Source organism: Rousettus aegyptiacus, unplaced genomic scaffold, assembly GCF_014176215.1.
Source record: "Rousettus aegyptiacus isolate mRouAeg1 unplaced genomic scaffold, mRouAeg1.p scaffold_m13_p_2, whole genome shotgun sequence".
NCBI classification, from domain to species: Eukaryota; Metazoa; Chordata; class Mammalia; order Chiroptera; family Pteropodidae; genus Rousettus; species Rousettus aegyptiacus.
The window spans coordinates 82,480,638-82,497,793 of record NW_023416295.1 but is presented as its reverse complement, the minus strand read 5'-3'; the positions used below and the strand labels follow the sequence as shown (position 1 = coordinate 82,497,793).

The following is a 17,156-nucleotide window of genomic DNA, read 5'->3' as shown; positions in this document are numbered from 1 at the left end:
TACACTCTCGCAGAGTACAGAGGGTGAGCTCAAATAATTCCAGACAAAATATTTAGAAAATGAAGTGAGGAAGCGAGATCAGAACAGAGTAAACTATTTCAAGAAACCAGATTACCAAAGACTTAAAGTAACAAATGTACTTTTAATTGATCTAAAGATAAAAACTACTCGGTAAGGTCTGTAACCATTTCGGTCCCTAATCTGTTTGAGCTGTACCCTGGACAGTACTGAGGAAGACGGTTAACTGGTTATTTTCATTACTTTACTTCATCTGCTGAATTAGAAAAACAAGGCATGATATCAGTTTAGATGAAATGCATGGCTAGCAGCTTAATCCAGTCCCTATATTCCATATTTTTTCTTTAGTTCTTCTACTTTGTTGATGTAAGCTTTCACGGCAGCCTCCTTGGAAGTCCCTGTAAGGAATCAATGGGATTATTTTTTGTCAGAGAGGCAGCATGGTTTAAAAGCAGCAGCTTTAGAGCCCCCAGAAAGCCCCAATTTAACACTCTGTGGCTCAGTTTCTTGACTGTGAAGTGGGGGTCCTACTACCTACACCTAAGAGATGTGGCCAGGATTTGGTGTACTTGAGGAGCCTGGCCCACAGTGAATGTTCCATAGAGCACTGAGCCAATGTGTGTGGCTGTTCTGAGGCCTGTCACTGGCCTGCTGGCCATGTGACTCCCCCACTCCCGGGAGCAGCTAGGAGAGAAGTTTTGAGAGCTCTGAGCAAAAGCAGCTGGCTCTGGGAAGGGAATGAGGCAAATTTTTGCTTTCTTGCTGTGATACAAAGAACACTCACTATATCCATTAGAGATAATAATACCCAGTTTCCTGGATTTCATGGAATTGGAGCACGTTCTGAAGCACTGGAGAAGGCATGAGGCCTGAGGATGGTATGAAAATGCCCAGTGAAAATGGACAGTCAGACAGGCATTCCTGTTCCAGACACTTGCAAATCCTAGGAGTATTTTTATTGTATTCTGGCTCCTTTTGAATTCAAGGGTTTCTCATTTGCAGGAAGACAGAGGGCTTATTTAGAAACCAGCTAGCAAGAACACAAAAGCTGGCAGGCACTTCAGTGCCATTTTTTGGGTCTTGTGGCACGTGATTAAGTAGCAGCTGGGACACTTCTTGGCTGCTGTTGCTTAGCATATAATAGCTCCATTCACTGAGCCCACGAAGCGCCAGAAGCTTGCCATGCATTAGCTCATTCCTTTCTTTTATGTGCCTTTCTGGCTGGAAGGGAACTGGGGAGGGCTGCTTGGGCTATAGGGTCACTGACAGGCCTTGTGGTGTATGAGGAAAGTGTGGGCAGGAAACCACTCCTTATTCTGAATATATATATAAAGCTCCCTCCAACTATATTGCCTCTGAATCTGTTTTTCAGTGGCCTGTTCCCAGGCTCTCCTCTCCAAATGATACTACTGCTTGGAGATTGTGCTTTTGGAAAAGGCATAAATGGTATTAGGAGAAAAAGTAGGTGGCCCAGTTTTTTTCCATTCTGACACAAGTCAAGCTGGTTTCCAGAATGTGTCTCATCCACTTTGTTTTCTCTCCTCACCCCTTGCACTCCATAATGAAGAATAAGTATTTCGTTACTGGGCTTCGCAAACTAGGGAAACTGATTAAAACAATTACCTTTCAGCTCATTCCAGGCATCCCACTTGGCCTTGCCTTTGAAGTCCAACATCCCAGGCCGTTCTTAAACAAGAAAGAGAAAGACATTAGATTGGCTTCAAGTTAATGGAGAACTTTATCAACTTGCTTGCCATGAAAACCATCTTTTATTACATCCATTCCTTCTACACTCTGTCAAGAAGTTAAATGGGCCTAGAACTGTGTACAGAAATCCAAACTCAAAATCTTGAAGAGGAAAACTATTCTCATTACTAAAAAGTCCTTATTTTATAAGTAAAATAACTCCAAAATGTCTTTTAAAAAACTGTACCTAAACAAACAAATAAACAAACAGACACTACATCCATGCACATGGCTTAAAATTCAAATGCTACAAAGGGAAATACTGTAAAATTTTCCTCCTACCCCATTTCTCTCCCTTATGCATTATTGTTATCAATTTTCTGGGTGTCCTTTCTTGTGACAGGTCTGTTCATATCCTTGCCCCATTTTATTACCAAATTATTATACTATTTCTTGTTGATTTGTGGGAATTTTTTTCTTGAGAGTAAGTTTAAGTTATACCATAATTGTATACTAACAGACCTTTATCAGTTGTATTTGGGAAACACACTCACTACTTCCCTGCTGACTTATTTTACTGCCATGCTGATATGATAACAAAGCCAAGGGGAGCAATCGCAGTGCCCATAGCCCGGATCACTGTGTCAGAGGAACATCAAGTCTTCCCAAGTGCTTTCAGGGAAGCATTTCCAGGGATACCTGGGAGAAGATGCACCTGCAGAGTCATCATCCGAATCTTACAGTAGCACACTTCGACAGCCTTTCTGTGACAATGTTGTACATCTGCACTGTCCAACTCAGAAGCCACTTGTCACTTGTGGTAACTAAGTATCTAAAATGGTGGTTTGTGTGACTGAAGACTGAACTTCTGATTTTTTAAAATTTGAACTATTTTCAGTTGAAATTTAGGTGACTACTGTATTGCATCGCACAGCCCTAGTGTGCTGATACTTCCCTGATCAGAAAGTGATAGATTTTCAAGTCAGCCTATCTAACCTCATGTGAATAATCTAACCTCACAGAACAATCTCTGTGAAAATACTGCTTGGCTGAAGAGCTTTTCAGCCAATCTGCTCGTCCCTACTTCCTTCCTCTCCCTGCAAAGATATGTAAAACTCACCTTTGCCACAAGACATTTATCACTTCAGCCCTTCCTATAAACCCAAGTTTGATGCGGCACCTTCTCTTGCTTCCAGCTGGTTAGCAGCCAGCACACTTGCTCCACCCTCCACCCCAACTATAGTGGAACTGGGGGCCATGCTCACCCTCCTTAACAGGGGTATAGGTGCTTCTGTGCTGCTATGGCTACCACCTTTGAGCCCTTGCATGAACTGAATCACGCTGTTGCCTAATATATACCTGAGTTTTAGAGACTTTGAGGAAGAATAAAAACTGGCCAAGGCAAGAAAGGCAGTATTATAGAATAAGGTAGTCTAAACTATGGCCTCAAAATTCGTACTAAGATTTTTTGACAAAGAACAAATGGTCGTCAGGAACTGTTTCGGTAAAAACACTCCGACCTGCCCCAGGGAGCCAGCTGCTTCTCTGCTTCTGATATTAGGCTTGGCCTGGCTCCCAAGTGCTCCAAGACTTTGATCTTGCTCATCTGGTGTGGAAGTAGTATGTTTCGACAAAGCTACTACTGAGCAGAAAGTTTGGAGTAAGTCAGTTCCAAGGTGGGGCCTTTGGAAAAGGTGGGAAATGCTCTTGATAATCAGTGAATTCCTTCTGAAACTAGGATTTGAATTCTGCTACCTGAGCTACCAAAACCAGTGCAGGGTGTATGAACTCCATCTAGGGACATGGTGTTTGCCTCTCCCAGCTTAAACACCAGGAATATCATGAAACATCACTATGCCCCACCCAAGAATAGGACCTGGGGTGATTTCGAGTGAAGTTCCCACAGAGTAAGAGTTCCAGTACCAATCGAGGCTGCTGAGCTTGCTTTAATGAAGAGTCCCTCCCAAACTCATCTCAGCATACCTGTATTTATGTCACCCACGGTCGCTTGTTTGTAGTGGCTATAGATGAACAGCATCTCCTCGTCTGTTGGCTTGGTCTTGAGGTTCTTAACCTCCTCAGCAGCTTTGTCAAACTCTGCCTAAATGTGGGGGAGAGGAGAGGCCCAAATAGAGCTCAGTAATATGGAACAGAGGGGTTGGAAAGGCAGCACTTCTGCTGCAATGCAGGTGAGGAAAAGCACCACCCCCCCAACCCATCTCCCCTCTTCTCCACAATAGGGCAGCTAGACAGATTAAGCAAAAGAAAGAGGGGAAGCACATTCGTTCATTTATTTGATCAACAACTATGTATAGGGAGCTCTCGCTAAACCAGGTATCGGGTCTTGGAAATACAGTGGTTAAGGAGGGGGCTAAAACTACCTGCAGTGGGAGTATACTCAGCAGGAAAAGCGGCGAGGCCAACAGCCTGGTCACTATCGGCTCTGACTGGGGAAAGGCTGAGGTCCCAGAGAAGCCCTGAGCTATGGATAAGGGTGACACAGTGTGCTTGAAACAATTCAGAAGGAGACAGGGTATGAGTACAGCAGGGTTAGCAGCCTGACTCCGTTGGTCCCCTTCCCCTGGGGCTGGGGCATCCGGCGCTGACCTCTGTCCCAGTAACGATCTGGAGAGAGGTGAGAGGAGCCAGAGGTCGCCCCATATCTACATTTGAGGGAGGGAAAGACCTCTGAATCACTTCTCCCCAGGCGCACCCTTCCCTTCCCTCATGACGGACACTCAAGCTCTCACTGCCGTCTCCTTGCTTCCCCACTTTGCGTGGTGCTCCTACTCCTGTCCGTCCTTCCGGATGGGGGACTCAGTCCCCTTACTCCTTCTATCCATGCAACCCTCTACCTCCTGTCTTTCTACCTAGGACCTTCACCTCCGACTCCTATCCCTGCTTTTCCGCTAAGTCCACCCGACGGGCAACTTTCCAGCAGTTGCGGGGGCGGGTAGAGGCGCTCGGAGTTCCAAACCCGAAAGTTCCGCTTACAAGGCTCAGTTCAGAGTCAAGGATGGGCATGGGTCCAGTAGGAAGATCGAAGACGGGAAGGAAAAGACCTTGCGGAGTTCTGTCTGCGGGATGGTTCCCTCAACGACCTCCCGCCCAGCTGCACTTTCGCAACGAAGCTGGGCACGCGTTATACCTGAGACATGCCGGCAGGGTTGGTTGTAAGGATTCCAGGGAGCCTGCGGCGGCGGCGGCGAGCAGGAAACAGTGACACAATACTGGACTGGCAGCGCCTTTAGAGTAGTCGCAAGCCTGCCCAACTAAGCTCCGGCGAGAGACGGGCAGCCAATCAAAAGCCAGCTCTACATTGAGGGCGTGACCATCCGCCGCGGCCCTGCCTGCCTAAGGCTACCCCAGGCGGGTCTGCTCGCGCACGCGCAGAGAGGAGCCGAAGGGGACGCCGGGAGCAGGTGGGGATTACGGAAGCGGTGCGCGTTTAAGGGAGAGGATTCATTGTTCTCAGCGGGGTTCATTTCCAGGCGGCTGGGGTTAGTGGACCACCGGGCAGAGGAGAGGGGGTTGAGGCAGAAGAGCCAAGACTTTTAAGTTAGCTTCATTAAATCCTGTGCCCAGCCTCCGGACTTTGCACCTCTGGGCAAGTAACCCCTCTGCGCTGGGGAGGGCAAGTGGGCCATCTCAGGAACCAAGAGGAAATCCCTAGAGAACTGCGCGATGGTGGGAAGCTGGACTGGTTCCCAGAAAGGCGAAGCTAAGGTCTCTTACTCTGAACATTGGCACTTCTGCCCGTGGCGTTAGTGTGCAGCCTTGTATTGCACATTTTTGTTTGTGGTGCAGTTCTTAATCTGGTACGTTATAGGCAGGGACAGGGTCTCACATGACTTAATTTTAACAAACTTGGCCAGGGCAAGGTGCCCGGCAGACGTTTCTTAAGCGATTGACTCCTTCATTCACAAATTTTACTGAACCCTTGTCAGGTAACTTACGCTGGCTGGTCTAGGCCTTGGGGATACAGCAGTGAACAAGACAGATTAATCCTTTCATGCCTAGAATTTATATTGAGGAAAACAGTTAATACAATAAGCTAAGTAGAAAGTTTGTTAGGGGGATAAGGAGTTGAAAATTTACAGTTTTACATGTAGGGAAGTGGTGGTGGAGATAACTTTTGAGAAAGCCCCTCATGGAGAGAAAGGAGTATTCCAGGCAGAAAATTACAGTGAAGATATGAACAGGGAGTGAAGGAAAGAGAAAGATGAGGCTAGAGAGTTGAGGTGGCAGGCTAGATGGTGTAGAGCTTGGCCTTTATAGGAACTTTCACTTTTATTCTTGAGTGAGAGGGGAAGTAAAGGCTTTTGAGCCGATGATGATGTATCTGAGGGAGCAGGGCTTTGCAGGATTGTTAGGAGGCTGATCTCCATGGCAACAGAAAGGAGCAGCACAGGTAGATGGGAGAGTTTGAGGGTGATGCCTTAGAGACTAAAGAGGATTTCCTGGTGATTACAAAGGAGCTGGGTGAAGGAAGGACTTAGTAGAGAATTCTCTGGAGATCATTTAAAAAAGAGATCATTCCAATTCCTAATTTGTGACAAGAGGACTGGAGTACAAATCTCTCCTCCTTCCTCCTAATTTACAGATGTAGGTGTTTAGAAAGAAAGGCCAGATGGAAGCTTTCAGAGGTGACATTGTCAGGCTTTATAAAATGTTTAGCAAGAAGTAGACACAGTAGCAAGGAACAAATCTAGAGTCTTCAGTCTATAGATAATTTTGTTTGAGAAAGCAAAGCCAAGCAAATTAACAAAAGTCTTAGCGTTAAATTTGAAGAAATTACATTTAAAATTTAGGTTTCTTCTAAAATGACAATTCAGAGCTATTTTCTTCCTTCCGAGGCCACATGAAGCCTGCATTCATTTTTTTCTCCAAGGCACTTGCAGCTTCCTCGATGGAAATTTAGATTATCACCTCTATGGGTCAGATTTACGATCAACTATGTGTCTTAGTTGGCATATTTTAACATTAGGTTTTTGTGTTTGGTAATTTTTAAAATATTCCTCAAAGATTGTTCGATGTGCTTGAGTTTTGATTGGAGTGAAATATTGTAGAAAGCAAGATAGTGTTTTAAATTACTTGGCAGTCTCCAGTTTAAGTAAGGTTGATTTGTTGGTTGCTTCATTGGAATATACTCCATTTCTTTAAAAAAAAAAATATTTCCACAAGATAGCTTTGTGCTCAGGTGAATCTACTAAAGTTGTTTAAAGCAACCGAAGTATGGAACTAGTAAGGATTGTGGATCCCAGGAAGCAGAGTGCTAAGTGATCTTGGCAAAGATGGAAGACTGTCTTCCCTTATGGCAGGGCCCACCCTAGGCTAAGTTTTTTTTATTTTATTTCATTTTTTATAATTGGCATACATTATTAGTTTCAGGTATATAACATACTTAGACATATAACTTATGAAGTGATCACATAGTACTCATCTACATCATATATAGTTATCACAATATTATTGACTATATTCCTTATACTATACCTTACATCCTTATGACTTTTGAGAATACCAATTTGTATTTCTTAATCCTAGGCCAAGTTTAAGGCCTACCGTTAGGCCTACTTCCTGCTTCACTTCTCAGTGACCCAAATTTGATAATCACCCCCTTTAGAAATGTTGCCTTAAGCCATCCATTTACCATTTCTACTCTAGGAAATTGGAATGGCATTCAGACTTTAACATAAAGAGATGGTAAAAAGCCAGCATTTGGGATTTAACTTTTAAAAGTAAATTTTAGAGTATATTGGGGTCAATAAAGTATATGAATTTTTTATTCTATGTTTCAGCAGTGTTAGGAAATTTTTCTTGATATCCAAAGCAAGTGCAAATTCCTCACCTCTGTCTATATACTTATTTGTAACTGTCACAGTTTGTAATTATTTTATTTACAGTTATTTTTACTTAATTTATTGTCTGAGCCCCCTCTACATAAGCCAGGGAGGTTAGGGATCACTGTATGTTGGTCAACGCCTGTCTCCAAGTGCCTGGCACTTCTTAGGCAAGTCAGCTAATGGTGGGTGAGTGAATGAGATGCTTTTCTATCTTTGAACTATATTCCTTCTGATTAGTCATGAACTTGGAAACCTACTAAGTTTATTAGAATTGAATGTGCAGCTATGGACTCGAGTAAAGCAGCTTGCCCTCACATTTTTTAGGATATCATTTTGACTTCATAGAGGTTTCACTTGCTGGGTCTTAGTGTAAAGCTAGACAGGCAAGATATATTAACAGTGGTGAAAGCACTTCTTGCCCAGTGGGTGTGAATCGTAGTTTAATATTAGGTTTCTTGGTATAAGCTAAACCTCTAATTCTAAAAGTAACCGATCATTGAAATGGACTACAGTTACAGCAAAGCTTTACTAGAGGGCAAGGGTTAGAGTATAACAAATGATGAATTATCTTCATTCAGTATTTATTTTCTAGTTTTTTGGACTGTGACTCCTGAGGCACGGCAGCAGCAAAGCTGAGAGGAGACTAGCGCTTTAAAGGGCAGGAGGTACTTGGGAAATGATTCTGGGAAAGGAGTGGGGATAGTTGGGCAGAATTGGGGGCCTTTGTGTTGTGAAGGCTGAGGGAAGTAAGAGCTGGGAGAGTGGGATAATGATGCAGCATAGCTTTCCCCACTCTGCCCTCGCAAGCTGTGCTCTCTGTCTCCCTTTTCTTTTCCTGATAGCATAGCTCCTGAGAGGAGGCCTGGCAGCTGGAAGTCTTAACCAGTTTCTCTCCTTTGTCGTTCTCTTCTTTCTTTTGATGTTCATATTCAGAGGAATTGCAGCAGCTTGGGCATGAGAAAGAATGTATGTGTGAATCACATGCATGTGTATGATCTTTTCCTTGGCTTCTTTCTGCACAGCCAACGTGGTAGGGTGGTGGTTTGGGCTGACGTGAAGGGAGGAGACCAGGGCCTGAGAACGGAGTTCTGGTGAGAGAGAGTTTTATACTGACTGGGAGTAAGAAAGGGAAGAAGACTTTAGAGTTTCTTAAACATAAGTTGGTCATACACTGGTCAGGTGCTGCCTGTTTTATGCTTAGAAATCCTTATGATTATGGGCAGGAATAATGAAGCATCTTATGAAGCTGTCTTGAGTTCAGTACTGTAGTTCCTGCTCAACTTCATTAGAAATATAAACTCTTCTGATTCTATATTGTCTTCTTTGCCTGTTTCCTTAGCTCCTGGTTAACATGACAAGCACTTGTTAAATGCTTTAAGACTAGGTTGTTAGAGGTGAATTTTCTAGTGAGCTCTTCTATTACCTCTCAACATGAAAGTTAGAAATAGTAAAATCTGATGACAAATACTTTGGCTGATAATTTCTTGGAGACAGATGCCCTTACGGGGGGGGGGGGGGGGGGGCGGGGGGAGGAACCCACACAACTGAATATTTTCTTTTTTTTCTCTCTATTATGGGGGGTAAAAGTTTTATACTTTTGTGGTTCACAGTCAACATAATCCATTTTGAGTTAATTTTTGTATAAGGTATAAGATTTAGGTTGAGGTTCCCCCTTTTTTATTTGGTCCCAGGTGTTCTAATTACCCTAGCACCATTCGTTGAAAGGATACCTTTCCTCTGTTGAACTGCCCTTTTTTTTGCACCTTTGTCAGTAAACTAACTGTTGGGCATATTTATATGGTCTTTTTCTGGGTTCTCTTGACCTGTGCATCTATTTCTCCACCAATACCACACAGTCCTGTTTATTGTAGCTATGTGATAAGTTTGAAATTGGGTAAATTGTTTCTTCCTACCTTATTCCTTTTCAAAATTATTTTAGCTATTCTAGTTCCTTTTCCACATAAATTTTAGAGTAATCTTGTCTATGTCTACAAAAAATCTTGCTGTGATTTTGATAGGAATTGTATTAAATTTATATGTTGATTTGGGAAGAATCGGTATTTTTACTATGTCGAGTCTTCCAATCTATGTACACAGTAAATTTCTCTTTATTTTGATCTTCAGTTTTCTTTCATCAGTGCTTTGTTTTCATTGTATAAGTCCTGTGCATGTTTTGTTACATTTACAGCTAAATATTTGTTTTGAGTGATTGCAAATAATATTGTATTTTTAATTGTGTCCATATGTTCATTTCTTGTATATAGAAATACAGTTCGTTTTTGTATGTTTATCTTGTATCCTGTGACTTTGCTGAACTCACCTGTTCTACCAGATTTTTTTTTTATAGAGTTCTTGGGATTTTCTGTGTAGACAATCATGTCACCTGCAGATAGGTACAGTTTTATTTCTCATCTGTGTGCCTTTTAGTTCCTTTTTTGGCCTTATTACACTGGCTAGAACTTCCAGAACTATGTTGAATAGGAGTGATGAGAGTGGATATACTTCTTGTTCCTGATGTTAGGAGGAAGGCATTTAGGTTTTTTGTAGATTCCTTTTATCAAGTTGAGGAAGTTCCCCTCTATTTCTATTTTTCTAAGAGTTCTTATCATGAATGGATGTTGAAATTTATGAGATGCTTTTTTCATCTATTGATATGATTATGTAATTTTTCTTCTTTAGACTGTTAAAATGGTAGATTACATTGATTGCTTTTTAAATATTGAACTAGCCTGCTTCCCTGTAAGAAACCCACTTGGCCATGATATATAATTCTTTGTATATATTGCTGAATTCTATTTGCTAGTATTTTAAGGTTATTTACATCTCTCTTCATAAGGGATATTGGTGTATAATTTTATTTTTTATAATGTCTTTGGTTTGTTATGGAAATACTGGCTTCATAAAATGAATTAGGAAATGTTCCTTTCTATACTGTTTTCTGGACAAGATTGTGTAGAGCCGATATTAATTTTTTAAATGTTTTGTAGAATTCCCCAATGAAATCTTCTGGACATGGAGATTTTTTTCCTGGTAGTTTTAAAATTATGAATTCAATATTCTTAATAATTATAGGACCATTCAAGTTGTCTATTTCATATTGAGTAAGTGGTAGTATTTTTGTGTTTTTCAAGAAATTAGTTCATTTTATCTAAATTGTGAAATTTGCCTAGAAAGATCTGTTCATAGTATTCTCTTTTATCTTCATAATGTGTGCAGAGTCTGTGATGATATCCTGTTTGATTTCTGATATTGGTCATTTTTGTTTTCTCTTTTTTTTCTTTGCTAGGCCTTTGCAAGATTTGTCAATTTTTAAAAATCTTCCCAAAGAAACAGCTCTTTTTTTCATTGATTTTCTATTGTCTTTCTTTTTTCAATTTTATTGAGTTTTACTTTTTATTCTTTCCTTCTGTTTGCTTTGAGTTTGTTTAACTCTTCTTTTTTTAGGTTCTTGAGGTGGGAGCTTAGATTATTGATTTGAGACTTTTTTCTTAGTTATTGTATGCCTTTAATGCTGTACATTTTCCTCACAGTCCTCCTGTAACTGTGTCCCACAAATTTTATGTTGTACTTTTATTTTCTTTCAGTTCAACATATTTTTAAATTTCCTTTGAGACTTCTTCTTTGACTCAGGGATCATATAACACTTTCTTGCATAGTTTCCCAGTGTTTAGAGATTTTCGTGGTATTTTTCTCTTTTTGATGTCTAATTTGATTCCATTGAGGTCAGAGAATACACTCTGTGTGATTTCACTTCTTTAAATTTGTTATGTGTTTTTCTATGGCCCGAGATATGGTCTGTCTTCCAGTTCACTGATTTCTTCTTGTGTTCTCTCCATTCTGCTTTTGAGCCCATTCATTGAGTTTTTGAATTTCAGCTATTATGTTTTTCAGTTCTGGAATGTCCATTTGGTCTTTCTTTATAAATTCTATCTATTTTATGAAACCTTTTAATTTTAATTTTTCATTTGTTTCAAGCATATTTGTAATTGCTTATTGAAGCATTTTTGTGATGTGCGATTAAAAACCTTTGTCATATTTTAACATTTCTGTCATCTTGGTGTTGGCATCACTTGATTGCCTTTTTAAATTCAGGCTGAGATCTTCCTAGTTCTTGGTATGCTGAGCAATTTTCAGTTGAAACCTGGACATTTTGGGTGTTATTTTCTGAGGCTGTGGATCTTATTTAAATCTCCTGTTTTAGTGACTCTCTGACACCCTTCTGAGAGAGAAAGGTGGTGCTGGTGACTTGTTACTACAGGCGGGGGTAGAAGTTCAGGTTCTTGATTTGGTCCTGTTGACACCTGAGATGGGGTGGGAGTTGTCAGTCCCCACTAAGCCACCACATTTGGGAGGGCTAGGAGTCTCCTTACTGCTCCCCACACATCTTCCACAGACATTGGGATGGAGGTAGGGGTGGCCTTATTATCAATAGGTGGATGTGAAAGTCCTGATTTATTGCCAGGCTGCCTGTGATACCACCTGTTATGACTTTGTTAAATTAACATTTGTTAAGTAGAGCGCAGGGTGCCAGATGCTGAGCCCAATCAAAGATTGCAGGAGAAATTGAAATAGAGAAGTTTATTATTCACAGGTCATGGAGGACATGGTACTCTTTGAGGGGCCACACAGGAGGTCAGGGCAGAATACAGCAAGAGAGTATGGCAGGACCTGGGGCACATGTCTTTATTAGGATCTCTTTGGAGTTTCCAGCTAAGGCTTGATTGGTCAATTCAAACCAAAAGTGTGGGGCTCCTGTAAGCCCCATGAAGACCTTATATAAAGGGTGCACAAGGGAAAGGCCTTGGGAGGCGGAGGAGACTGTTGATCACAAGGGCTGTTGGGGAAATCAGATCAGGAACTTATATCTGCATGTGACTTGAGGATGCTGTGTAGGGTATGTGCTTGCGTGAAGGAGCAAGTATTAGTTTAAGGTCCCTGCAGGCCAATGGGCCAAACAAAAAGGATGTTGAAGTAGCAGCAATACAATGGATTAATTTAGCTGAACTCTCAATACCACCTTAGTGTGGAGGGGGAGGGGTCTTACATTACTTTCAGTGTTAGTGGAAGTCTGAGCTCCCCTAGGTGGTCTGGGACTGGAGTCGGGGTCATCACTGTTCAGTGCCCTATTTGCCTTCTCTAACATCATGCTCTGGGTAGGGTGGGATCGAGGGGCTCCTCATTAAAGCCCAGGAAGGTAGAAATCTAGGCTCCAGCTTTACCTTTGTAGGTGCAGCCACTGTTGTTTTTTTTTTTTTTTTTTTCTGTGATTTTTGGCTAAAGTGCTTATTGTCTAAAAGTTCTCTGTCTTGCTAACCTCCCCTTTCCTGCTCCTGTGGCTAGGGAGGGTGGGTTTTTGTTCAGGCTTTTTTTTCTTTTTTCCGTCTTGCATCAGTTGGGGTTTTCAGGTTGCTGACTTCTTCAGCTCTATGTCTGAAATATATGAAAACCCGGGGACCTTACCACCAGGTCATTCCTTGATTCTTGAGGTTCCTAACCAGTCTGCCACCTTCACTCCACCTTTCAGATTTTAAGTTTGTTTTATATATACTGTCCAGGATTTTTAGTTGTACCTAGCAGGAAGTATAGGGAAAAATATATCTCTGTTGTCCCAGAAGCAGAAGTATAAGACAATGCCATTTAAAATTTACTATTGTTATTTCTCTGAATTACAGTGGATCCTGAATTTGTAACTTAAAGTTGTGGCTATTTAAGCTGAAAAAAGGTCATTGTTCCCCATTTTCTTCTCGAGTGTGTATTTCTGTTTTGGCTATTTGAAGTCTGTTTAATGTGGCTGAAGCTTATTCCCTACCAAATTTAAAAGCAGAATGTTTTTCTTCATAAGAAGCCAAGTGGTCAGATCCTTATCAGGCCATTAAAAATGAGTTTCAGTAAGGCCAAATCCAACTTTAGTTAGTGATTAGTGAAATGTATATTTTTGAGTATTGCCTCTAGAAGTAGTTTATTTTTTAAAAGCGGCCTTTCTGGGATGAGTGATACAAAAAGTTAAGTTTCGAATTTATCTTAACAATATTTTCCGATTATATGTAAAAGTACTGGGAATGTTGCTTCAGTGAAACTGGTTGTTCTTTACTGGAGTCTGCCAAATACATTATTTGTGTAATGTAATAATAGGTAGCTCTTGGTGGAAGTCAGAAGGTGTGTGCTCTTGTCTTGGCTCTGTTACTGAATCAGCAGCATTATTCTTAACTCACACATCCTTCATTTCCTCATCTGTGAAATGGGGACAATCATATTGAGTTTGCTCATAGTCAGTTGAGTATTATTTATGATGTGTCTAAAGCATTTAACACAATGTTTGACACATGCTGGGTAGCTATTATTACCATTGTTAATATAGTTTACTAAATCAGAAGCCTTAAAACAAAATCAGAGGTCAAATAATTTGCTCTCATCTTTATAATAAGGTCTTAGAGTTGAGGAATCTGGCCTTTCTTTATTGATTGCATTATAATTTGTCAGGAACTATTTGTGGTATCTTTTAACATTGGTATAATAGATATTTGTATGATATATCTTTTTTTCTTTTGTCTTGGTAAGAGGCTTCACTGTAACCATAGTCTATATTTTACTAATTAGGTCACTTTTAAAAATGAAAGCATTAGTTTAAAGAAAGAAACATAATATTAAAACTGTCAATCATGTCTCCATGCCCGCCCTCCTCCGATTCCATGTAAGACCACCTCTCACTTCTAATTGTATCTTTCCAATTTGCATTTGTTAGTTTCCCTGGGTGGTTGTAACAAAGTATCACAAATTGGGCGGGCTTAAAACAAGGGAAATGTATTGTCTCACAGTGCCAGAGGCTAGAAGTCTAAAATCAAGGCATTGACAGGATTTATTCCTTCTGAGGCCTGTAAAGCAGGACTCTGTTCCATGCCTCTCTTTCAGTTTCTGGTAGTCCTGGGCATTCCTTGGTTTGTAGATGTATCACTTCAGTCTTCATCTTCACATGGCGTTCTCCCTGTGTGTGTCTTCACATGGCCATCTTCTTATAAGGACACCAGTTAAACTGGATTTGGGGCCCACCCTAATCTAGTATGACCTCACCTTAACTATATCTTGAACAACCATATTTCCAAATGAGGTCACATTATGAGGTACTGTGTGGGGGTTAAGACTTCAACATCTTTTTTGTGGGGACACAATTCAACTCAGCAGTCATCGAAAAATTAGAAGTAAGCAAATTGGATGGTGACTCAGGAGATAGCATTTGGGGCTACATCATGCAGGCACTTGCTGACCATGAAGAGGAGGTTGCACTTCAGGGGCTGTGGGAAGGCTTTTAAGAATTTTAAGCAGGAGAGAGGTACTTGAATTTACGTTTTTATATCACCCATGCTGCTATATGCCACATGGGTTGAAGGGGCCATAATAATAGAGGGAAAACCAATCGGGAGGCTCTTCCATCATTCCAAGAAAAAGAGACTAATGGAGATGGAGAGAAATGAGAAATTCAAGCTACATTATGGGGAAAGAGCTGATAATATTTACTGATGGACTAGAGAGTAGGAAAAAGGGAGTATGCTTTTCTGATGACTTGAGTAACTCAGTGAATGGTTGCATAATTTCCAAGATAGGGAAATCTGGGTTGAGGTAGGGGTCAGGTTGAAACTGCCGAGTTCAATTTGGGATATGTTAAATGGTGAAATTTAAATGGAGAAACAAGTAGCCAACTTAATGTCTGAATTTTGCATTGAGGGTTGAAAATGTATCTTGGAGAGTGATTAGCCTACAGAATGCAGTGAAGGCCATGGGTGAGAATGAGATGGAAGTGCTCATCTGATGGGAGAGTGTAGGGAGAGAAGAGGCTGGGTGTATTACTGAATCTGGAGAAACACTAACATTTTGAGGTCTCAGAGAGCCTGGAGGAGATCTAGAAAAGGAGCAGGGCTGTAAGACAGCTGGAGAGTATGGCATCACAGAACCAAAGAAGCATGAGCAAATTCTTTAACTGTGTTGAGTGCTTCTGAGAGAAGTCAAGATCACCTTTCATTGACATCAAAGTGATGGGAAGATAAGGACAGATGTTCAGTGGCTTTGTCCTTATGTTGTTTCAACTGATGGCTAGGTGCAAAGTCTTATTTAGAATGGATTGAAGAGAGAATAGGAGGTGAGGAATTAGATTAGGCATGTGTAGACGTTTCTGTCTTTGTTATTCTAGGGGGTATGCACATTGGCCCTCTGCTCAGAGAGGGGGTACTGCACACTGGCCCTCTGCTCAGAGTGGGGGAACTGCCCTCCAAGGCTGTAGGCTGTACAGACATCCTAGAAAAGATGGTCCAGAGTGAAGGCCGCCAAGGGCCTCTGCTCATAAGATGGGCAGAAACTCAGAGACTCATGGAAAATTGTCTCACACTAAGAGCCAGTTCTCATTTCTCCACCATGTTCTGGTGAATATTCCTATGAGTGTGCCTTTCTGTCAGCCATCCCGGTTAATCTGACTAAACGGATCTGGGACTAAATTGGTTCTTTTAGTCTCAGACAGCATTGAATTAAGGCTACTCTTAACAAGGCTGCAAGCAGCAGGGATAGCCAAGCTGCAATATTGACTTCAACCGTGCCCCCAGGTCCTGATCCCAGCCTGCTGAACAAATCCCAGACATCATCTATGGGCCTTAGAAAACCAGAAGCCTTCCTCCTTTAGTTTCTCTATGGACCTCCTTTGGTCCCAGGCATCAATCCAGGGACAGCAGCATGTACCAGCTATTGCATAGGCTCCACTGTGGGGCACAAGGGGGAAGTCTAGAGTCAGTTAACTCTCCTGGAAGCTCCCCTAGGTAACCAAGGGCGGTTTTGGGTAGATGCCACTGTTGGTCGGTCTGGTAATAGTCATTGCTCATGATGTTTCCTGAAACACCTGCAGGTCTAAGATACAAATAACAGTGTTTTCAGGGGGACGTACAGGCTTACACACACACACACACACACACACAAAAGTACAGGGCTAGGTGTCTACTTAATGTCCCTAGAAAGGAGTTCTTTTATAGTTTACAGCTGGGACCTATATGGTTCAGAGGGCACAGATTGTCAGGGCCTCCAGTGTGACCTTTGGTCAGCTGATAGGCTAATATTTTCACTTGAGTTTTCACATGATTGCATTTAGAACTTACTTTTGGAGGGAGTGCCTGAGGGCAGTCAGTCCAATCTGTCTTGTTTCTTTATGCTACCAGTCGAGTGGCATTTATCCCACAGAATGCCTATGCAGTGGCCGTGGGAATAGGAGTGGGAAGGACAGCTGGAGGTGCTGACAGGTGTTTTACATGGGAAGTACAGGAGCTGGGGTGTATGTTTCTGATAGACTTTTTGGTAATGGTGATCATATTGTACTCAGAGCCATCTGTCAGGAGTTGGCAGAATCACGAGTCAGTTAAATTTAAGGTGCTTATAACAGTTTGGGAGAACCTCGCCAGAGTGTTTTTGCTTCGTGAGGACTGCTCCAGGGGCAGTTCTGAAAGACAAAAGATCATTAATGAGTGATCATCCCCATTCCTGTCTCTTGGGGTATAGATTGCTCTCTCCCTAGATGCTGAGGTTATTTCTTTTTTTCTACTTCCACCAAAATCTGTGTGTCCTATTCCAATAACT

At 41.6% G+C, this 17,156-nt stretch overlaps 2 protein-coding genes across 12 annotated transcripts in view; one reads left to right on the top strand and one right to left on the bottom strand.

The window, feature by feature from the left end:
* Positions 1-122: 122 nt before the first annotated feature.
* Positions 123-5,004, bottom strand: DBI (diazepam binding inhibitor, acyl-CoA binding protein). Of its 2 annotated transcripts, none has more exons than XM_016151407.2 (4): positions 4,853-5,004; positions 3,688-3,805; positions 1,642-1,704; positions 123-416 (listed from the first exon to the last, which is right to left on the bottom strand). In XM_016151407.2, the coding sequence occupies exons 1-4, from the start codon at positions 4,859-4,861 to the stop codon at positions 343-345; spliced, it is 264 nt and encodes an 87-aa protein (XP_016006893.1). In that variant the 5' UTR covers positions 4,862-5,004; the 3' UTR covers positions 123-342. The 2 variants fall into 2 exon arrangements, with proteins under 2 accessions (XP_016006893.1, XP_036092839.1); XM_036236946.1 differs by lacking the exon at positions 4,853-5,004 and adding an exon at positions 4,699-4,743.
* Positions 5,005-5,076: 72 nt separating this feature from the next.
* Positions 5,077-17,156, top strand: part of CUNH2orf76 (chromosome unknown C2orf76 homolog) — a 58,338-nt gene continuing 46,258 nt past the window's right edge. For 2 of the 10 annotated variants that reach the window (XM_016151404.2, XM_016151400.2), the window contains exon 1: positions 5,133-5,311. Coding sequence is in view for 1 of the 10 variants with exons in the window: in XM_016151396.2 (XP_016006882.1) it covers positions 5,389-5,430 (42 nt within the window). In the remaining 9 variants the exon portion in view is untranslated. The other 8 variants (XM_016151396.2, XM_016151399.2, XM_016151403.2 and 5 more) reach the window with 6 other exon arrangements.